At 47.2% G+C, this 23,079-nt stretch overlaps 1 protein-coding gene across 5 annotated transcripts in view; it reads left to right on the forward strand.

Moving 5' to 3' along the window:
• Positions 1–22,431, forward strand: part of 4930590J08Rik (RIKEN cDNA 4930590J08 gene) — a 50,986-nt gene extending 28,555 nt beyond the window's left edge. For 3 of the 5 annotated variants that reach the window (XM_006506332.4, XM_017321666.2, XM_017321665.2), the window contains exons 12-19: positions 3,778–3,901; positions 5,143–5,386; positions 12,976–13,279; positions 14,859–14,966; positions 16,060–16,202; positions 19,983–20,078; positions 20,626–20,760; positions 21,239–22,431. In XM_006506332.4, coding sequence (XP_006506395.1) covers positions 3,778–3,901; positions 5,143–5,386; positions 12,976–13,279; positions 14,859–14,966; positions 16,060–16,202; positions 19,983–20,078; positions 20,626–20,760; positions 21,239–21,335 — 1,251 coding nt within the window. In that variant the 3' untranslated portion in view covers positions 21,336–22,431. The remainder of the gene's footprint in view (positions 1–3,777; positions 3,902–5,142; positions 5,387–12,975; positions 13,280–14,858; positions 14,967–16,059; positions 16,203–19,982; positions 20,079–20,625; positions 20,761–21,238) is intronic. The other 2 variants (NM_198668.2, XM_017321667.2) reach the window with 2 other exon arrangements.
• Positions 22,432–23,079: the final 648 nt, after the last annotated feature.

Consider the following 23,079-nt stretch of genomic DNA (forward strand, 5'->3'; position numbering starts at 1 on the left):
AACATCATAGAAAAGACAGAGTGGATGAATCAGATGAAACCTCGAGGTGTCAAAAAGACAGCCCTTGGCATGGAAGTAAGGCTGAGCTAACTAAGCTGGTGTGAATGCGGCAGATCACTGTAATTCACTTGTTGAAATCATGGCTGGGATTGGCTCCTAGGAGTTGAGGCAGCTAGCCCAGTGCAGGCCTGTTTACACTTGTCCCCCTGCAGGAATCACAAATAGTAATGTTTTCCCCTTCAGTGGCATCCTGGCTGGAATGACCAATTCTAAGGCCCCAACCAAGGTGTTCTTAAGCTATGGGACATTACCATTGCATGCCATAGGCTCTCAGGCCCTCAGAGACAGCTGACTCCCTTTCAGTTACACAGAGACATGGGGCAGGCCCCATTCATTGTAGACCCACAGTATAGGAAGAAGATTCCTGATATCCCCAAAGAACAGCATCGTGGCTGCTTTACCCATTGCATTTTCTCCAGCACCATCTCTCTCTCATTAATTTATTAAAGAGTTTAGCAAACCTTTATTAGCACTTGCAGTGTATTACAATAGCCACTGGAGATGCAGAAATGAAGCCTCTTTCCAGTCTGGAGCTTTCAGTCTAATGGGAGGGATGAAAGAAAGAGCACACACCAAGCCAGGCAGTGGTGGCACAAACCTTTAATCCCAGCACTTGGGAGGCAGAGGTAGGCGGATTTCTGAGTTCGAGGCCAGCCTGGTCTACAAAGTAAGTTTCAGGACAGCCAGGGCTATACAGAGAAACCCTGTCTCGAAAAACAAAAAAAAAACAAAAAAAAAAAAAGAGCACACACCAGTTATGAGTCCAGCCTGGTTCATGCCACATAACGGAGGCATAGGGAACTTCTGAGATGCAAGGAAAGAAGGTGTTTACCAAAGCTCAAAACTCTCATAGGAACACCAAGGACTCTCAGGTGCCTGTGAGCTCAGACTACACCAGTGGCAAGAATTCTAACTACAGTGGGCTTAGGTACAGTACAGAGTAGAGAATTTGACCAGCACATGGGAAAGAAAGTAAGAGAGGAAGGAAGCACAGTTGGCAAGCAGGTAGACTAGGTGATCGAGCCATAAGGAGGAGGCTTGCATGTTGATGCCTCTCTCACGTCCATTTGACGGTCATTGTTAAATGCACACTATGTCTGATAATCCCAGTGCTTTCTGAGAACCATGACATAAGCGACTTAAAGCTCCTCCAGAGGAGCTGAGTGCACTGACTCTCCAGTCCGTGTGCTCACACGCACGCTCAGCCTGGGAACACTAAGTGATTCAAGTGGCGTTTCACCTTACTTCAGTGCAACTGTAGTGGGCCAGAGCTAGAGCGGAGCTGGGCTGTCCAATTTGGCAGACACAGCACCAGTCATGCAAGACTGTCAAACCTTTAAACTGCAAGGAGTCCAAATTTATTTGAAATCTCAGTGAAAACACATCCTGTGTTTCAAAGACTTAATGGGAAGAGAATGTAAAATTTCTCAGTAATTGCCAATTTTTATTGCGTGTTAAATGATCATTGTAAATATACTCGAGAAAATAAATATATTATTAGACTTAACTATACCTTTAGGATGTTTTGAATATGGCTGCCAAGCATTAAACTAGCTCACATTGTATTTCTACTCTACTGTGCTAAATGTTGAGTATAGGTCTCCATCAAGGGGCTCCCAAAGGCACCGCCTGACAGGAAGTAGAAGGATGACAAGTTATTTAAAATGACACAATAACTCAAGGAACATGACTATCTTGGGGACATTCAACACAGAGATAAACAGTCTGCTGCATTAAAATAGCCTCAGAAAACATGTTGCATTATAGATGACACACTAGTAACAGAGAAGGCTGACTTGCCAAAAGAGCATTCTGTCTGTAATTGCTTCTATTTAAAAAGTCACGGTGTCTTCTGTAATGTATACTTATAACCGGATGAACAGAAACAAATGAATAAATGTAACCATTTCCTGTGAGCCATGGGATTTTCAAGCTTTGTCCTGAAGTACAAGGTTCAGCATTTCAAGTTATTTTTGCGTGAACTCCCAGCTCAGATAACTGCTCATCTTAGATCCTTGGAACTGGCAGTTTCAAGGACAAAGAAAACTTTCAGAGCATTGAGTCTGGCAAAGAGCCCAGGTTCGGAAGAGACCACACAGGGCCTTGGTCCAGGCACTTTCCTGGTATAGCTTAAGTTTCGCTATCTATATATCGATGTGTAATGGCCAACCCAACTTTAGCTCTATCCTGGGATTCTTAGTCTTTTCAACCACAAGTTTAGCTTGCTTGGCTCTGGTTCTGTAAAAATACATGGCTACCTAGAAAGGCCTGGACTGGGGAGGATAGCATCTCTGTCACTGGGAAGCTTGTTTAAATGGTTTCCCCAGACACCCATCCCAGAGAGAGCCACCTATCATAGCGACAGGCAGAATGGCAGCTCCAGCTTTTATAGCCCTGAGGCCTGGCTCCTCACTAAATATTTCTATCAAGGCAGCACTTTGGAAGCGAGGCAATGCTTCGACTTAAATGCTTTATTAGCTCAGAGTGCTGCCTTGGATCCTTTTTGGAACCAGTGTGGATATAAATTACAAATAAATGAATAAAATTAGCCCAGAAGTAGCGGCTGGGACTACTCAGGATGACTCGGGCTTTGCTAGTCACCATGGCCATCCTTTATGGAGGTCTTACCAGCTTAGTCCTTGTCCTGATTATCTGTCTATTCCTCTTCCTACTAACTCCGTCTGAGGCTTAAAGTCCACAGAAGAAAACTTTCATTCTTTTACTCTGTTAAGTGAGCAATAGAAAAAGCATAGAGCCTACTTACTCTTCAGGAGTCAGCCACGTTTAGGGATGAAAGGAAGTGAAAAATGAACAAGACCCCAGGCAGACATGATGGGAACGGGTAGATGTGGGCAGTTAGTAGAAAGCAAATGCCACTGGCCAAAGAACCAAGGGAATGCTTCCGGGGGAAAGACGGATCACAGTGAACGCTGGATTCTGAGCACAGTTCTCCAGTACCGTGGAGGCCTTTGGCTCTTCAGAGCGGCTTCTTCAGAAAATGAGACTAGCACACAGAAGCTTAGTGGAAATGACTGCTTTGAGGACTGGGACAGAGAGAGGTTGAACTTCAGGGAAGCTGATGCAGAGGTATCGGGGATACCACTGGAAGTTCTGAAGCCAAATGACCCTTCGGAGTAACCCCAGGTCCAGGTGAGAGCCTGGCCCTTTGTGATGTGGAGGACCTGCTGGTCTCTGTAACCTTGGATAGCTTGGCTTTTCAGCTAGGGATTGTCCACAGCCAGTATTCTGGTAGCTGGCCAGGTGGAAGGACTCTAGAAATGCTATTGCACTACTTGTCAGGAGCCTATGTCCATCCAGTCATTCATAAAGCAATAGTATTTACTGAGCACCTTCTGCATGAAATCAGAGGACACCAAGACACTGCCCTTACCTCTCCCAAAGCTTGCAGTTTAGGGGGGACAGAACAAATGTACCCAGTTACTTAAGTGCTAACTTACCTTGCAGTCATATAACACACTGGGAGTCAAGGCAAAGGGCCATACTACACAGTAGCATCAAAGGAGCCCTCTACAGTGGGAGAGTGGAGTCAGGTCTGGCCCTGAGCGCTGAAAGGACTGGGTCGAGAGAGGCAGAGATGTCTTCTAGGCAGAAGGAACAGTCACCTAACCTTCAGAGCAGAGTCAGTCGTGCTGAGCAGGCAGACAGCTCCCCGAGGGCAGGTGACCACTGCCCCCAACCCCATTTGCCTCCCTCCAGCCAGTTCGCAGGATCAGCCTCATGGATGAAAAGGTGTCAAAGACAAACAGAGCCCTGGCTGAGATCAAGAAGCGGTTTCAGAAGACTGTGACTCAGTTTATGAACTCTGTGTTGCTGGCAGCAGGTAAGGGCAGAGAGGTGCACGGGCCTACTGGAAAGCCTCTCAAATCTTGGGTCACCTGTCTCAAAGTTGAGTCTTTTTCACCTCTTGAGCTTCTGCCTTGTAAGAGGCAGAGCCACCCAGTATTTTCTAAGTATTGCCCGAGGACACAGTTAGGACTAGTGAATGGAGATAACTTTAATGACTAAGTTCTCCCACTCTGTGTTTTTAGTGTCTGTGCAATTACGTTATTTTCCTACCTCTCACAGACTGTGCATCCCTCTGTGTCCTCTCTGCTATGTCCCCTATGTCCTCTGTCATCCTTTATAACTGGCGCTTGTTCCTCTCTCCTCTGTGGATGATCTCAGAAGAGAAAAATCTAGTCACTTTACAAGACCGCCACTGCTAGCCACAGAGCAGTCCCAGGCCCTGTGTGAGAGGCTTCAGGAGCCTTCCATGTCTGTACTCTCTTCTCTGCTGGTAGCCCTTGGGAACAAGGTGCTACCGTCTCCTAGTTTGGACTGCAGGCATGTTCTCCACAGCTTCTACAAGGAGTCTCTCTTTTGCAGCAGAGACTTGGTTCAATTGTGCCTTTCCCTTGTGAGCCTTCCTTGACTTCCCTCACAAAGTGGGGCTCCCCACCTCTTCCTGATGGTTCCCATGGCTGCTCTGAAAGTCCTCTACACTGCTCTAGTTATAAATCTTGTTACCCAATCTTGTGACTATCCTCTTGTCCTCTGTCACAAGTTCTCAGTGGCAGAGGGCCTGTCTTGGGTTGTCTTATTCCCAGCATCCATTTAATAAAGGCTTGCTAGGTGAATGAAAGAACAGTAGGTCTCTGGCCTCAGAAATGTCTACTGGACTAAGTAGAGAAGGCAAGATGAAAACAAAACAAAACCCATAACACAACAAAGAAGAGGATGAAATCAGACCTGAGAGACTGTATTCTCAGGGAAGGGAACACAGGATGTAGCTAACCTCACTGTGGAGTATTGTGGACATGATAAGGCTCACAGCGCATCTGAAGAAAGTAAGGTTGAGGGTGGGTCATGCAGAACAAGTAGAAATGAGAGGTGTTCATTCACGCCCACTGCTGAGTGGGGCAGTGTGTTAGCTGCAGAGCAAGGCAGGCTGGACAGGGGCCAGTGAAGGTTAGCAAGTGTGAGCTAAAACAGACTCCAAGGGTCCAGTTGGTAGGGGCCAGGAAGCAGAGTCAGAGGTGACCTGGTAGTTTGAGAAAATAACAACAGCATTCCTGTTGACAGGTCTGTTCACCTTAGAATATCCCAACCCAAAAGAAACAGAAACTAGTCGGGTCAAGTTGAAACCCGGGTCTAATCAGGATCGGATCCGTAAGACAAGTTTATACCAAGGAGAAAACCATATGCGAATCCAGTCAGCCCGACAGGACTCCATAATTAACGAGACACTGAAGGAGGATTCTATACTCACATCCTTGGCCCATGTTCAAAAGAAGAACGGCAAAGTCCAGGTCAAAGTCTTACCAAGGTTGGCTTAGTTCTTCATTTCTTCTATAGAGCCAGGGGACGTGATGGGTAGTACGGATGCAGGGGAGCTACACAAGCCCCTCTCTGTAGCTCCTACTCGAGGGGTGGAGAAAAATAGGAGATGAATAGGTGTCTAACTGATATCTTTTATCATTGAACATTTATTGTGTATGGGTGTACACACATATGGGTGTACATACGGCGTGGGATGAATGTGGAGACCAAAGGTCACATCAGGGCAATGGCTTTTCTCCTCAGTGTGGGTCCCAGAGCTTGAACTTGAGTTCTCAGGCTTGGTCACAAGCACCTTTACTTGATAAACCATCTCAGTGGCCCCCAAATGATGCCATTTCAGATGGCAATGGGGATAATAAGAAAAGGTTTCAGAACACTGTGTCATAATAGGGACTGCTCACGGGCCAGACCTACCCTGGCTACCTAATTTTTATAGATTTTTTAAGTACTTTGGGGAAAACCAAAAGAGGGCTGTTTTATAACATATGAAACGAGAGGGAACTCAGTGGTATTCTTTGATGATATCCTATTGGAGCACAACCACATCCGTCATTTTGGACCATCCATAGCTGCTTCCCCATAGCATGGAAATGCTGAGTCTGTGATGGCGCCCATCAGGCCTCTGAAGGCTGGGATACTTACTTTCTAGTCCACGACAGGAAAGACTAACCCATTTCTGGAACAGAGTGACTGGGAGTAAGCTGGCAAGGTTGTCTTCAATCAGGGTGTCAGGAAAACTGCTGTAAAGTGATACTTGCAGGGAGGGTGAAGGTTGGGAGAAGCGAGACAGGGGCAGCTCCCAGGAGTGACAGGACGGAGCGCAGGGGGTGCGTGCTGGGGAGATCAGTGTGACCGTCTGCTACAAAGGGGCTGGCAAGATGGCTCCACAGAGTAGAAGGAGAGAGCTGACTCCTAAACGTTGTACTTCACACCTTCACACATGTGCCGCGGCAGAAATACACATACAAGATCAATGTTCTGTTGAGAAGTTTGGAAGTTTGGTTTCTTTTAAAACACAGAAATATAAAAAAAAATGAGACTATGTTTTTGTTTTAATCCCTGGTGTGGGATACGGGGCTGCTTCAGACTGTCTACAACAGCTGACTATGATTTGCCTTGTGCTTGCTGGCAGGGATGTGATTTTGCCCGCTGCAGATAGTTTCTGTGACTGTGTAATGTTTGGAATTCTGTGGGCTTTTCAGAGGGTTTATAAATGATAGGTGGGCCGGGCATGGTGGTGCATGCCTTTAATCCCAGCATTTGGGAGGCAGAGGTAGGCGGATTTCTGAGTTCGAGGCCAGCCTGGTCTACAGAGTGAGTTCCAGGACAGCCAGGGCTACACAGAGAAACCCTATCTCCAAAAAAAAAAACCAAACCAACCAACCAACCAACCAAACAAACAAACATTGTGACCAACACAGATTAGCTGTTATTTTAACTTTGTTTAAATGGTTGTATATGGTTTGTTTTCTTGGAGTGTGGCTTTTTTTCACTCAGTATTATGATTTGAGATTTACTTGTTCTTTCTCATCGCTGTATAAAAATTTATTATATGATCATGCCATGAATTCTGATGTTATAGATGTTTGGCTCCACATACTTTTTGTGCTGCCAATTGTGCCCCTGTTGGCATTTATCTTTTATATGATTGGCAAATGTTAAGTTTGTAAAGCTGTGGAATGTGTGTGCATGCGTGCGTGCGTGCCTGTGTGTGTGTGTGTGTGTGTGTGTGTGTGTGTGTGCATATGCTCAGCTTCCTGTACAGACTTTAGGTTTTCTGCAGAAGTTCTAGCAAGTTCTACTCCCCACATCAGTGTTTGAGAGCTCCAGTTGCTCCATGTTCATACCAGTGTTATGCTGCTCTGCTTTCTCTAAAAGAATGTATAGAATAATGATATGTGTGTATGTATGTATGTATGTATGTATGTATGCATGCATATCTACGTGTGTATTGTGGCATATGCACATTTGTTGGGGGGTATTGAATGTCCATCATTCATGCTCCATCATTCTTTGCCTTATTTCCTTGGCACAGGGTTTCTCACTGAACTTAGAGTTCATCTGGCATCCAGCAAGCTCCAGCCATCCTGTCTCCACTCACTCACAGCTGTGGTTATCAGAGTTTGTGGCCATGCCTTGGTTTTTATTTATGTGCTGTGGATTTGAACTCAGGTCTTCCTGCTTGTGCAGCAAACACCCTTAGCCACCAAATCATCTCCCCAACCCCTAGATTATGTTTCATGCTGCTTCTATTTCGAAATAATTTTGTATAAGGTATGAGTTGAAATTTGTTTTGCACATGGCTATATAGTTGTTTCCTCAACATTAAAAACAGAGAACCTTTTCTTCTTTGCACCTCTTCCGCAGAAGTCTCCTTTGTAGGTAGCTTTTAAAAATAAATATAGTGCTTTTATAAATATAGAGCTTGCTAGAGTACTTGCTTTTTCTTGAATGAGTATTTAGTAATTCAGTTCTCTAAGGGAATTGGTCATCCAAGTCATTGGATTTATACGACATGGAGTTGTTCCTAGTCCCGTCCCCCACCCCCACCCCAAGGACCTTCTGTTGAAAACTTCTAATGCTTATTTCGTGTGTGTGAATACTCACTTGTACCACCGCATACAAGGAGGAGTCAGAGAACAGGTAGATTCTTGCTGAAGTAGGCTCTATCTCCAGGATCAAACAGGTTGCCAAGCTGTGGTAGGTGCCTTTGCTGGCTGAGCCCCGTGTGCCCGGCCTTCTTGATGTCTGTAGTATCCCTAGTGGTGTCTCCTCGGCTCTGCCACTTTTCCTTTATGTATTTAGGACTCGCTGAACAGTGCATGCTGATATAATCAGTGTGGTTCTAGGTGGAATAACTTCTCTCCATTATTAAGTTCTCCTTTAATTCAATTTTTGTTTCATTTTATTACTTGTGCATGAGTGCAAGTATTTGTGGAGGACAGAAGAGACCTGTCAGATCCCCTGGGGCCACTCAGTGTAACTGCTGGGAACCAAGCTCTTAATTACCGAGCAGTCTCTCCAGTCCCTTTCTATAATGATCTTTTTACTTACTTTTTCCCTGGTATTAGTGTAGATACTCCTGATTTCTTCTAATTATTAGTTGTATGATATGTTTTCTTCCAATCTATTACTTTCAACTTAGTTGTATATTTGAGTCCAAAATACATCACTTATGGAGAACATGTATTAAAACAGAGAATGTGGTGTTATTTATATTTTTTGTATATTATTTGCTTATTTAATGTCAATCTTATCTCTAAAAAAATGATAAATTTCTCTTCTTTTGCTCTCAAGTTTCTCTCTCTTTGTGTGTGTGTGTGTGTGTGTGTGTTGTTATTGTTTGAGACAGGGTCTAAGAATAGCCTAGGCTGGGCTCTTGAGTACTGGGTTTTCAGCACCACTGCACATATGTTCCTATCTGTTGACAATTCAATTGTAAAAACGGCAAAGAGTGCTTTGTACCAGGCTTACTATCTTCACACTTCCTTAATCCTCCCTTTTCTGCTGAGAGTCACTGCAGAGTTTTTCTTTTCATCTCTGTGCATTCAGTTCTCGTTTTGTTTTGTTTTACTTTTTTTAATTTCTGTCTCTCTGATAGCCTCTGTTTGATGAGACACTGTTCTTCCGGATTCCTTTAGTTCTTGTTCCATAATTTGCTTTCAATATATCTAAAAATTAATTTAAGTCCCTCTTCTAGGAGATCCAATATCTAAGTTTCCTAAGGAGCAGTTTCTATTTATAATTTCTTTGAATACCCCTCATAGCCTTTTCTTGAAAACTGATTATTTTAAATATAGTAGTTGTAGAAGACCATCTCTCTTTCCCTAGGGTTCTTTGTGCCAGATTTGTTTAGTAGCTTTTATAAACTCTTTTTGCAAGGGCTCTGTTTTTACTGCACAGTCCTTAAAGTCTCCACTCAGTCACCCTAGCGGCCAGCTGATGGCCTGACACAGAGCCCCTGGACACTAAAGCTGCTGCGGACGGCTCTGTGTGGGGCATTACTCTGAGTCTTCGCCCAGGCCTTCCACAGCTGTGCATCAGTGTTCACACTCTATTTGCATAGCTTCAGAGGTGAAAGATGAGGGTGTTCTTGGGATTTTCTCCAGCCTGACATGTAGATCCTTCAGTGTCCTTGGGAGACTTTAAAGCCTCCATTTTGTCATCTACCTGGCTCTTCCCACATCTTTTTTTCCATTTGCTGGGATTTTTTTTTAAGGTCTGTACTTGTGTACTTTCCTTGCACACACAGTCTCATCTGACTTTTTTTTTTTTTTTTTTTTTTTTTTTTTTTTGCCTTCACTGCAATAAGGACTGACCAAAATAAAATTGGAAGAAAAAAGGATTTATTTGGCGTACAGGTAACAGACGAGACAAGAACGGAAGCAGAGACCATGGAGGGAACACTGCTCACTGCCTTGTTTTTCCTGGCTTGCTCAGCTGCCTCTCATATACAGCCCAAGTCTCCTTGCCCAGAGATGGCATCAGCCACCATGGGCTTGGCCCTCCCACATCAACCAGCAATAAAGGAACAGACACAGACGTGCTCAGGCCACTCTGAGGGAGGCGGTTTCTCATCTGAGGCTTTCTCTACCCCGATATCAGGTTGACAGATGAAACTGACTATGACAAGTGCTTCCAACAAATACTTGCTGGGGCTGCTCACAGCAGACCCTGAGCTCAGCCTTAGACAGGTCAGCTACACCACCATCATTCCTTGAACCTGATCCACATCCCCACTTCATAACAGGACATGAACTAAGAAGAGTGGTAGAGAAGACAGCTCAGACACCAGCTTCCTTGAACCAAAGCTTGGCAATTCTCATTCATGAACTTTCCTAAGGTTATAGTCAGCTTGTCTGCCTGTCTGTTTGCCTCCGTCTTTCCATAACTTTGTTGCCAACTTTTGTGGAAGAACAATTTTGGTATTCCTTTCCTGGTGTTCTTGGTGACTTCCCTGTTTCCAAAGTTTTGAGAACATGTTCTGAGTCCTTGTTGGTAAATTGATTTGGTCCCAGTTTATCATATGTTAAAGTGTGTGTGTGTGTGTGTGTGTGTGTGTGTGTGTGTGGTGTTATGTGCGTATCTATAAGTGTGCATGTGGAGGTCAGGAATTGACCTCAGTGTCTTCCTCTGTTGTTGTCCACCTAACTTTCTGAGGAAAGGTCTCTCAGTAACCTTGATGCTTGCAGTTTAGCTACACTAGCTGGCCAGCAAGCCCTGGGGATCTGTCTGTCTCTGCCTAACTCCAGCACTGGAGTTAGATGTGTGGTCCACCATGCCCAGTGTTTTATATGGGTGTCAGGAGCCCAAACTCGGGTCCTCTTCTTGAACAATGAGAACTTCACTCACTGAGTCACCTGTCCAGCCCCAAATGTTGGCTTTCCTAATCCACTCCCAGGTCTTCACATAGTAGCTACTTGCTCACCACAGCTGGGGTAGGAGCTCCTGTCTAGGAGAATAATAAGAGAAGAGTTTGTTCTATTTGCCTCTATTCTAAATTGTAAGAAATTGTAGAGTCTATTTCTCCTACATTAAAAGCCTTGATCACTTTGAATTTACTCTGGTATAAACCATGATGAATAGAATTAACATTCCTCCTGGGTGTTTAGATTCTTAAAAAAGAGATACTCTACTTTATTTTTATTATATATTTGGTGCTGTGGATCAAATCCAGGACCCGCACATAAACTAAATGCATCCTACTTCGCTGTGTTCTTCCCCTCTCCCCTAAGCAGATGTTCTTACCAACTTTGGTCTGCAAGTATTTACCATCATTAAATTTCCTCTGAAGAATTATGAATTGTAAAGCCAGGTGTGGCAGTGTATGCCCACAATCCCAGCACCAGGAAGGCTGAGGCAGGAGGATTACCATGAGCTCAAAGCCAGTGTGGGATACTTACCAAGACCATGTGTCAAAAATAAATGAGTGGCTGGAGAGATGGCTCTGCAGTTACGAGTGCCTGTTGCTCTTGTAGAGGATCAGTTTCGGTCCCCAGCACTCGAGTGGTGGCTCACACCATCTGTAACTTCCAGGGAATCAGATGGCCTCTTCAGTTCACTGTGCACACACATACATGCAGGCAAAACACTCACATTTAAAATAAAATGAATGTATTTAAAATAAACCAACTGACTAATGAGTGGTGACTCACAGGCCTTGCTCTTGTCTTGGGATGACTTGGCCTTGCTAATCTGAGGCCTTGCTACTTCAAACGCTTTGCTGAACTTGGGCAGACCATTCCCCTTATGGGAAGATGCTTTCTGTATTTGACCTGTACGTGGTGATAACTGTTCTGTCTTGCCTATGCTGTGGGATACAAAATTAGCCAAGGTAATGCCTATTCCAAGGGCTATAGACCCTGTAAAATACTGTGTAAAACGGCAATCATGAGAGGGAAACTCAGAGCAGTACTTTATGTCTAACGGTGCCTACATTGTGTCAGCACATCGCAGGAGGCTGATAAATGCTGGAGTGTTCTCGAATCTCTATGGCGTTTTTTTTTGTTGGGCCAAGTGCTCTATTGTAGTCCACCAATCAAAGCACTGCAAGTAGCTGATCTCTTGGAACTTGTAGTAAGATAGAAAAGTTTAATAATAAAAATAAGAGGACACTGCTGCTGGTGGCAGTGCATGCCTTTAATACCAGCACTTAGGAGGCAGAGGCAAGTGGATCTCTGAATCTGAGTCCAGCCTGTTCTACAGAGAATAGCCAGGTCTATACAGAGAGATGATGATGATGATGATGATGATGATGATGATGATGATGATGCTGATGATGCTGATGCTGGTGGTGGTGGTGGTGATATGATATATGATGACTATGAATAGATAAAATAAGAGCGGAAATGGTATGTTAAACAGCAAGAAGTACTTGAGAGAAAGATAAAGCAGGCAAGAAAGCATGTTGAGGTGGAAACATTCAATGGGGTGCTTAGAAAGTCACTAGGAAGGTCGCATTTCAATAGATTTAAAGGTGGCAAGAGAGTAGGCTTGTAGGGCAAAACCAAAGGCCTAAGCAGAAGCCAGTGTGGCCCTAGCATGGCGAGTAGAGTGAGAGTACTGAGAGGGGTGTGGAGGCTTAGGGGGAGTGAGAAGCAGGACTGGAACTTGTGCACCCTGCCACTGCCTTAACTGGAAGAAAGCCCAGGGAGGCTTCCAAAGACCGAGTCAGATTCTGACAGAATCCCTCAGTGGCTCTGAGAGATGAGGGAAGGAAGGCCAAACCCTTAGGCACCACTTAAGATGTGATCAGAGGCTGGACTATACTGGTGGCAGTGGAGGACAGTCAGATTCTGGGTCTGTCTTAAGCTGGGGAAGAGGCTTGTGGGGGGATTGCTGAAATGTGGGGTGTGGAGTCACAGTCAGGAATGGCTCTGAGATGCAAGCTGAGTAACTTCTTTTGCACTGAGGCCTGGAGTAGCTAGGGGTCCCTCACACTGTTAGAGGGACTAGCCCAGGACCTGCCCATAGCCCAGGCACTGCAGTGGGCTTCTTTCTGTATAGAAGCAAGAGCTGTCTGGGGAGGGGTTGAGGCCTGCCCACAGGCTCCTACCACTGTGTTCCTCCTTATAGAGGGAAGCGCAGAGAGGTGCGCAGCCCCACCAGATGGGCAGCCTCACCCTCTGACTGCCCACTGGTGCTGCGGAGGCTCATTCTCAAGGAAGACATCCGGGCTGGCTGCAAATGTATTGTGAAGGCACCCCTGGTGTCCGACTTGGAGCTGGAGCGTTTCCTGTCTGCACCCCGGGACCCCAACCAAGTGCTGGTATTTGGAATAATGTCTAGCCAGGATCCCACGCTCACCGCACAGCTGCAGTGGCTGATGGATACACTGTATAGCCATCTGCAGCAGGGCCGGTCTTCACCCTGCATCCAGGTTGGTCCAGGGCCATGTGAGGTGGCCTATCAGGCTAAGGCCAGCGGGGGGCAGAACCCAAAATGACCCCACTGTAGGAGGATGGGTTTGATGTCTGTCAGTTCCTTTTCTTTCCAGGGCCTTGGCACACATTGCTCTTTCTGTCTGGAGCATTTTGTCCCACCGTCTCTCTCCTGCTCATTCTCCTCTTTCAGGATCAATGTCACCACACTAGGGCAGGTGCTGCTTCTGCCCCTTGAGACAAGGTCAAGGCCCTTTTCTATCAGAGCATTTAGCAGTTTATGTCTACAGCTGGTTTGAATGGTCAAAGACAATGCCCACCCCCCACGCTCTCACATTTCAGCAAATGTCTGTGGGCGGTTCCCATGTTCCCCAGTGTGTTGGGCTTGTGTCAGGTTCTGAATACCTGCCACTGGTTCAGCACGAGTCAGTCCCAGTATGACTGTAGCGACAATGGTCCCTGGAGAGGGCCGTGACAGGACAGCTCTGGAATGTGTGACTTCTGCCTCCTGGGGTCAGAATGAGCCCCTAGGATGCTCAGGACTTTGCCAGGCAGCTGAGTGTCCCTGGCAGTGTGGCTCGTGCAGGGATGAGGACAGCTTGAGGTCCCAGTTTTAAGTCTAAGGGGTGCTAAAGCATAAGGGTTAGGGCACAGGAAACCTCTTTCCCTCTTAAGTCCATCCTCATCACGCTGAGTGTGCCTTCATTCAAAACGGTGTTAGCAATGGTGGAAGGCTGAGTCCCCAGACTCGTGTGGACATATGGGCGAGGGAAATTTTCCAAGCTGCCTCGCCCCTTGAGCCTGTTGCTGCAGAGTTCTGAATCTATGTGAGGACCCTGGGGTAGCGATCTGCTCTAGGAGTGCGGCCTCCCATATCTACCCTCAGGCCTGGATATTAGCTCCGGAAGCTCAGAATTTAGAGCCCTCCTGAAATCAGATGTTCCTTCCCCATTTCATTTCCAGCTTACTTCCATCTAGAGAATGTTCACTAAGAACCTGCTCTGGGCTCACGTGTTCTATAGAAATTCCTCATGGGAATGTACAGTTGACTATAGTTCATCTGGGGGCTATTAATTATTCACTAATAATTATTCCTAAGGAATAAAATGCTTGGGTGTCTTATTACAGCCACAGGCAGCGTGAATGGGGCCAAGCTCTGACCTGAAGTAGTAGGAGATGGAGAAGAGGCAGTGAGTCTTGGAGACAGGCTTGGAGGGTAGTGCTGGACCTCACAGAGAACTGCCCTCTGCCCTGGCTAATAGCTGCTCATTCATGCTCGAGTCCCACAATGACTAAAGACCACAAAGGGGTCAAGAGGGGCAGCCAGTGAGAGGTGGGGTAAAGGCTTCTCTGAGCTGGGCAACATAGCAGACCTTCCAGAGTGAGGGACATCATATTTCACAGATCCCTGGGCGAATCTAGTGGTGACTTGTAAAGAGGAGTCATTTTAGTGATGACTTCCCTGCACAGGCTCAGAGCTGATCTGGACACCTCCTCTCAGGACAGTGATGGATGTGGGAAAGTTAACATGGATCTTCTTGCATCAGGATGACCAGTTCCCACATGTCTATTTGGCAGTGCCGGCATGACCCTTACCGCCTGCTGCGGTATGACCTGGACAGCCCGCTGCAGAAGGATCCTCCCCTAATGGTGAAGAAGTTTGCGGTGATACACGGGATGGTTTTGGTGAGCAGGGGGCCTTGCTAAGGGCTAGACATTTATCACCAGCCCCCACTGTCTCAGCCAGATCAGGGAGAAGAGGACAAGACCTGCCGATCTTCTTCCATCCATATTGAGGCCCAGAGAGCAGGACTGACTGAGAGCCACCCAACAGACTTCCACCCCCCCCCCATCCCAGGAGGTGGAGGGGTTGGGTGACATTCACACAGAGAATCAAGTCTACTCAACTGATTGTTATTAAATTATACTGAGATTCTCAAACCTTATATGCTTATTGAAAACTCAGGTATACAATCTAGAAACAAATGGCGCCTTCATATCACCCAGGCTCTTAACTCCTCTATCTGGCACTTAAGTTCTGGAGCCCCGGCTAGGCCACACCCACCTAACATTATCGAGTCTGGACTTTGCTGTCTTTCTTTACATGCATACTTGAGGTCAGCACCTTTCCAACTATAGAGCACCTTTCCACATCTTGAGCAAGCAACACCAGCATTTTTACCTTGTTATCACTAACCTTGCTGCTTTTATTGGAAGGTTCTTTCCATCTCTCCCTTCTCCCTCTTTTTCTTTTCCTTTATAATAATGTTATGATGAATAACCATGCCTAGCATGACCGGTGTCCATGTTGGAGAATGATATACACAGAGAGTAGAGGGTGTGAAACCCCCATTCCATAGGATGAGCTGGACAGTGCATCTTGATATGTGGTTTTGAAGCAGAATGGGGGTAGACAGCTGTAGGCAGGTGGGTAGGAGTCTGTAGGTGGGTAAAACTGTGACCTTTCTGCAACCTAGGGGAGGTATGAAGTATACATCTGAAAGGCTCCCAGTAGGGGCTGAAAGCTGGGCAGGTTGGGCTGCCTTGTGACTCAGGAGGGCCTATGCAGGGGCCAGGCTCAATCATGTCTCCCTTGGTTGCTGATGGAGGCTAGTGTGATTTCCCATGCTATCAAAGGCCTGAATCCTAAACCATCTCTGAGGAAGCAGCCTGTGTCCAGTCCAACTAAGACTTGGAACTTGGCTGTCAGTATAGTCATGTTACTATGTCAATATACTGGGGGTGTTTCTTATTTCATTTCTTTCCTGTTTTCCAATAGATGTTTGCTGGGGGCAAGCTCCTATTTGGGGGCTGTGTGCTAAATGGCTACGGCTTCAGCAAGCAGAATCTGCTGAAACAGATCTTCCGGGCTCAACAGGATTGCAAGATGGGCTACTTCCTGCCAGACAACTACAAATTCAAGTAAGAGTGGACAAGCCATCCCAGGAGGGACAGTGGGTGGGAGAGCCGGTGGTGCCAGAGGGTGAGGTGGGGAAAAGCCAGAATGCGGAAGTGGGGTGCAGTCTCTCTACAGTCCCCTGAGCAAACAGAGGGGTTTGCAGGTGGGCAGGGGGAGAGGGACGAGCAGGCAGGAAGAGGTTTACAAGGTCGCGCTGTTTGTCTCTTTGAGCCATAACTTTGGCTAAAGGGCGGTGTGAGAAGCAAGGCACTGCTTCTTTGCCCAGTGCCCCACTCAGCTGGAGATATCAGAAACACACTTTTTGGGGCAGGAGGTCCAGCCTTCCCCCTCATGTGCAGCTTATGCACACATTCAGCTTGTTTTCTGCTGGGTTGCCAGGAGGGCCTCACAGTCACTGGCGGAGGAGGCTTAGGTAATGAGCATCCACCTAGGCGCTGCCTCCTCCTAAGCGTGTCCAGGCTGGCACTGGTGAGTGGTAGAAGGCCTTCTCTGAGGAGCCTGAGCTTTATGCTAAGGTCTGCGTCCAGCGAGCACTAGCAGGTTCCGGATCCCACTGTGATCTGTGGTGCAGGTTCCTGGGAAACTTGCTCCGTCAGGGGTCCCAAGACACAGTTGGAGCCAGCTTTGCTCTGTACTCTCTGGTGGCTGTCAAGTAGTCATGTGGGCTCCCAAACCTTTGTCTCTTTGCCTTTAAAATGAGGAGAACACTCAGTCTTGCAAATTCTTAAGGATTCCACAAAAAGGGTTTGTTAATGAGATCTGTTAAGTGGTAAACAATGATCAAACTTAGGATAACTGTTATCTGTAACATTTGTATGCAGACCTGCGCCACCTGTTGAACACCCCCACAGCACCAAGTTAAGTCCATTCCCACACAGACCTAAAGGTGTCTATCTTGTTTGTTTCTTTGTTTTTTGGTTGGTTGGTTGGTTGGTTTTTCAAGACATGGCTCCTCTCTGTTAGACTTGGCTGTCCTGAAACTTGTTCTGTAGGCTAGGCTGGCCCCAAACTCAGAGATATGCTGGCCTCTACTTTCCAAGTGCTAGGATTAAAGGTGTGTGCCACCATGCCTAGATGCAGTTTTCTAGCGTGACGCCAGCTCCCCCTGGGGAGCTGATTTGGGTTTTGTCAGTATGCTTCACCCTGAGGTTGCGAATCCATTCATGGGAAGTCTGTGGAGGTCCCACCACATGACCTCATGGTTTTGGAGTGCTCAGTGGGAAACACATGTAGAATGTGGTCAGTTAATGAGAAGCCTGAGTGAGTCTGTGTCCACCTGCACACAATACGGATGACATTTACCCTCAGCCTTCTAGGGCTGGGGACAGCAAAGGGAGGTCATGTGTGGCTTGTAAGCACCAGTATATGTGAGCAGAGAGGTGTTACCCTGCCACGCTCATACTCTACCAAGGAGGTAGCTACAAGAGGGACTAGGATAGAGCAGTGTAAGATATTCAGGGAGGCTGATTGGTACCCTAGAAACACAAAGGGGCTTAACCTGCAGTAGGCTCCAAAGGTGCCTGTGTGTATAGGAGGCCCCAGTGTAGTAGAGAAATGACTAATGGGAACGTCCTTGCCTCCCTCTACCTGGTCCTTATCCCACCCTCCTCCAAGGATGGAGTGGGCAGCCACTGAGGACAGCCACCAGGAGGTGCCTTTGTTGCCAATTTGGGATTAACAGATTTAAACTGGATGAAACATCCTTAAACTGGTTGACACACTGGTTTTGACCATTTAAATAGATCCAGTTTGAGTTCTTGGTAGCAGAAAGATGCTAGCCAAGAGCTCTTTCAGCTCTGAGAAGTGTTACAGCTTAAACATTCTTAGAGGGCTTCAGGACATCAACCCAGAGCAGGCCCTTGCAGAACAAATCTGCTAGTTCAACAGCAGGAACACCCAGAGCAGCAGGGCTTGAAAGCCGGAAGCAGCTCAAGAAGGAATTCTCACCTGCTGCCGAAGTAGCAGCTCAAACGGACTCTGTGCATAGGGACAGTTCTGTCCCCTGCCTGTCTTGAAGCCAGCCATCACTGAGAGTGAGTGGCCTTCCTTCAGTGAGGATGGACAACTGGCTGCAGCCCAACCCGAAGTCTCCCTTTTTTTTTGATTCCTCCCTCTGGCAACAGTTCTGTCTCTGCAATCCCCAGAACATCTGATTGTACTGGGTACCCGCTGGACCCTGATTGGCTGAATGTGGGTATGCAAATAAAGTGAAAAATAGGATCAGTCAGGGAAGAGATGTTAAACCTGATTGGGGAGGGAGAAGAACACTTAGCCCCCTGCCCCCAAGTTGGTAGCAGTTCCCCATCAGGTTGAGAAGACTTTCTACAGAGGCAGGGACACTTGAAAGACAGGGGTTTGTTTGTTTGTTTGTTTGCTTTTGTCTGTTCCTGCTGCTATGGAAGCTCAGTAGGGAGATCTTGGTCAGGCTGCTGCTGTTGCTTTTGCTTTACCTTTTGTGGCAGCAGAGTACAGTCGTGTAACACTTGCAAGTGTGTCTGTGGTGTCTTGGGGTCCTTTGCTGCCTATAGAACATGACATGGTCATCAGGGAGAGGAGTGTGGAACTGTGGGCTCCAAGTTCTCTGTTCTCTATTGCTAGAGTCTTGTTGGGTGTCTGTGTATAGAAAAGCAACCCAGGACCCTGAGCTAGGAGATCCTGGCACACAGCATGTACACCTTATGGACGGAGAAACTGAGGGCCAGCAAGGAAAGGGATGTGCCATAAATAGCAAATAAATCCAGGCTACACTACAACCACGATCTTTATCTTCTCTGTACCTCGGTCCTGGCCTGAAGGGATGGGACATAACCATCTCAGGGTTGTTTTTACAGGAGACAATCAAAATCTACCAGAAACAGCCATACTCTGCAGTAACAAAAACAACTTGAAAACCGTCTTGGCCCCATAAACTTAATGCTGTACGAACTGTAATGTGTTCAGTGGACCACAGAGAACACAGCAAACAGTTATGAAGTGTGTGAAAGACAAAGTCCTTTGTAAATTGCCCATATCCCTGATAAGTCACAGTGGGTATTGGGAGCTACTGAGTGTCCTGTGAACTAGAGAGGGTCTCAGAAACTGCTGGGCCTGCTCTCAGACCCGCTCCTCCCAAACAGCAGAGCACTTGGCAAGCTGCCATGAGCCATGCCCAGTGCCCAACAGCACTTGGTAAACTACAGGCAATCTATGAGGGACAGAGCATCTTATAAACTATCAAGCTCCCCATGTCTTACAGACTGGAGTGAGGCCTCATAAAGATACTACAGAATGCTAATTCCTGTGTGAGAACCTCAAAGGATTTGTGAACAGCCATGATCTTTATGAACATCAAGTGAAAGCTTGCTTGTGCTTGTGGGTGCTTTCAGTTATGAGGGGGTTCTTCACCCCTGGGTCACTGTACTGCACCCCTCTCTTCTGCCCACCTTAGAAGAGGTGGGGCCAGCTGAGTCACAACAGGAGGTGGCCAGGGACTAGTGAAGAGAGGGGGCTGTAGCAAGCTGCCATGTTCCACAGGTTCATGTGCTGAAATCCTTAGCTCCACGGTGATGGAGTTAGGAAAGTGGACTCTGGGAAGTGTCTAGGCCACAAGAGCAGAGACACCACAAGTAAATACCTACAAGCTAGTGTCCCCATTCTGCCGTGTGACAAGAGTGAGAGGTTGCCATCCATGAGGATGTCATCCATGAGTGTCAGCAGGCACTCAGTCTTTTGGCTCCTTGATGATGGACTGCCAGTTTTGAGAACTGAGTGCAGTTCATGTCAATGATCTGTTTGCCCTGCAGGCATGACGCTTTTAAAGCATCCAGAATAGCCAAACCGTGTGGCTTAAGCAGCAGAGGTGTGCCATCTCAGTTCTTGGGACTGGAGACTGAACCCAGGTATAGGTGGGCCATAGTCCCTCTCAAGTCACATTCTCGCCTCTCTTTGGCTTTGGTGACAGTACTACCCTGATGTGACACTAGTCATGCAGGATTAGGGGCCCACCTTATTCAGAAAGACTATATCTCAACTATTGTGTCTCTACTGATGCCACATTCTAGGGCCCTGGGGTTGGGGTTTCTGCATATAAATTTAGGGGATACATTTGGCCAACAGTACTGCATGATGGCCTCTACTCAGCTCTCCTTTGCTGCTTTGCAAAGCCATCTGTAACCTGTGGGCATTGCACATGCTCAGTGTAGTATGGACCCAGGAGCTGGTAGCATTGGGGGGAGGGGGCGCTATGCAGTCCTTCACAGAAGCTAAACTGACCTCCAATGGTCCTCAGGTTCCAAGAACAAACACTTTCTCCCTCGTAACAACTGGGAAGAAGAGTGTTCTGTTAGTCCCTCTGGTGTCTGGAACAGGGTGGGATAGCACTCAGTGAACTCTGGACTCTCACCTCTGACCCCCTAAGCTATGTCATCTTGTCACCCTCCCCTGCAGCATGTCAACCTATGTCACAAACCTGGATGATACTGAGTCAACTAAAAAACCCCCATCTGATGATTATGAAGGAAGTGTCTCTTCAGTGGCGCTTGTGGACAAAATAGAAAAAGAACCACCTCCCTCCCCTGAGAAGTATGTTTTCCCCATGACTCTAGTTGGCAGATTAGGGATGGCTCATTTCAGGATTCCCCAGCTTGGACACAGGCCATGAAGGCCTTCCATAGCATGCCTTATGCCTTGGTAATCTGTGTCCCTATGGGTGTAGGCTAGCCCAGCCCTTGATTGACAGCCTTGTTTTGCACAGTGTCCCACTGGGTGTCAGGGTTGTACACTTTGTAGCAAGGCCCCAAATCCAGATTCATCTGTCAGAAGGATGGAGGATGCTCTCAACTCCAGCAAGTTTCTTGGTCATGGTGACAGGGGACCAAATACCAATTCTGCAGTGTCCCCCTTTCCAGAAAGATAGAAAAGTGCTAGGATCAGACTACGGGCCCAAGAGAGATCTGACCCCTGCCACTCTCCCTCTAGGGTCACGCCCTCATCAGCTAAGCCAGGCTTTCTGCCCGCTCCCTTGGTGTTTAGTGCCTGCATCTCCCCATTATGTATTTAGGGTCAAACCGCCTGAAATAGAACTGCAGCCTTTCACCAAAATGAGGAGGAGCAGTAAGAAGACCGCTGGCTTTAAGAAGTTAAACTCTAAGAAGTGACATTGGGTAACCAGCGATGCCTTCCCCACACCCAGCCCCACCTCCTGGTCTCCCACCCCCCCCCCTTTAATAAATGCATGTGCCTCCAGAGTCTGGATGAGGCGGTGGGGTGGGGGGCAGGCCCCGCTCTGACTCCAGGAAGGCCAGAAGTCCCCATGGCTAGTTTCAGGCTGGGTTCTTAAAAACTTGCTACCCCCCAACTCAGAGCTTTCTCTGTGGCCAGGAGGAAACATGAGAAGACCATTCTGGGGAACAAATGTCTCACAGCCAAGGGACTGCCACTCAACCATTCAGCAACCCTAGGGAGCCTCAGCAGGGGCTGGACTGTGTCTCCCACCCTCTGTTGAGTGGGAAAGACTTGTGATAGAAAGTAGAGGAGAGAGGAGGACACAGAAGGGGGAGAAGAGACTGAAGCAATGGTGGAAAGAGATGAGAAAGCAGGCAGGAGAGAGAAGGATGGAAGGGCAGATAGGGATGCCAAAGGATGAAGGAGAACAAGAGGAAGAGGAGGAGTGGGCTGAAGGCCAGAGTCCAGCAGACACCTTGCAGGCTCTCATTCCCATTTAGCCCAGCAATGGAACGTGTGGGTAGACTGGGTTCTCATTTCCCTGAGTTCATGGTCCTGGAGCATCTTTTATCAGCATCCAGAGGCCCCAGGCAGCTCTCCTCGTGGGTGCTGACTGCCTTGTCCCTTAACTCTGAGAGAGCTGGAGATCTCATGACTGTACCATTGGTAGGAACCATATCCCCATAGCAAAGCTTGTGGAAGGTCTGCCTCGGCCTTTGTGCCTAGTAGAGTGCCAGGTCCCAAACTCCAGGCAGCATTTGGCGATGTATTTTACAGATAAGAGCAAGAAGGCAAAGGGCTAAAGTTCTGTTCTGTCCTTGTAGACAGATACCCCTAAACCTGGTGAAGGTTAGAACCAAGGCTTCTGCTCAGACTACAGTCTGAAATAAAGCCTCAGACCTGCACCTCTCTGGCCTTTAGGCCTTGTGCTCAACTGTGCCCACAGAGATACGCTAAGTAGTTAGTGCTCTGTGCACAGGAGAAGAGGCAAGGCAGGTCCTGGAGCTATGCAGGATGCTTATTGCCCTGGAGCAGGGTGGAGTGGAGGTAGGGGGTGGGGGTGGGGGTTGGGGAGTGTGCCTGTGAATAGGAGCACCTCCCATTGGCAAAGCAGGCAGTGAGTGTCCAGAGCAACATCCTCAGGTTGCTCCTGGAGGAGAAGGAGGAGGAGGAGGAGGAGGAGGAGGAGGAGGAGGAGGAGGAGGAGGAGGAGGAGGAGGAGAAGGAGGAGGAGAAGGAGGAGGAGGAGGAGGAGAAGGAGGAGGAGGAGGAGGAGGAGGAGGAGGAGGAGGAGGAGGAGGAGGAGGAGGAGGAAAGGGTAGAGAAGAGGAAAGCTTACTTTATGGAAATGCCAGAAGAATTGTGTAGGCTTCCCTCCACAGTGGCTCTTAGAAAGACAGGAAGGTGCTGGATTGCCTGAGCTGTGATTAGTGTAGGGCTTCTTAAACTTTTCCCATTTGGGACCAAGAAATTATTATTTTTTTTACATAACCCTGGGCATATAGGTATGCAAATCTAACATTTACTGATAATAATAAAAATGTATTTAAAAACATGTGACTTTACATTTATTAAGGATGAAAGCAACTTTGCATCTTTGTGCAATGAGTGTGTTTATGTATTTTACATAATCTTGCCTGGATCTTCAATGCTGTAAAACTTAGAATGTCTTGTCAG

Source organism: Mus musculus, chromosome 6, assembly GCF_000001635.26.
Source record: "Mus musculus strain C57BL/6J chromosome 6, GRCm38.p6 C57BL/6J".
NCBI lineage: Eukaryota > Metazoa > Chordata > Mammalia > Rodentia > Muridae > Mus > Mus musculus.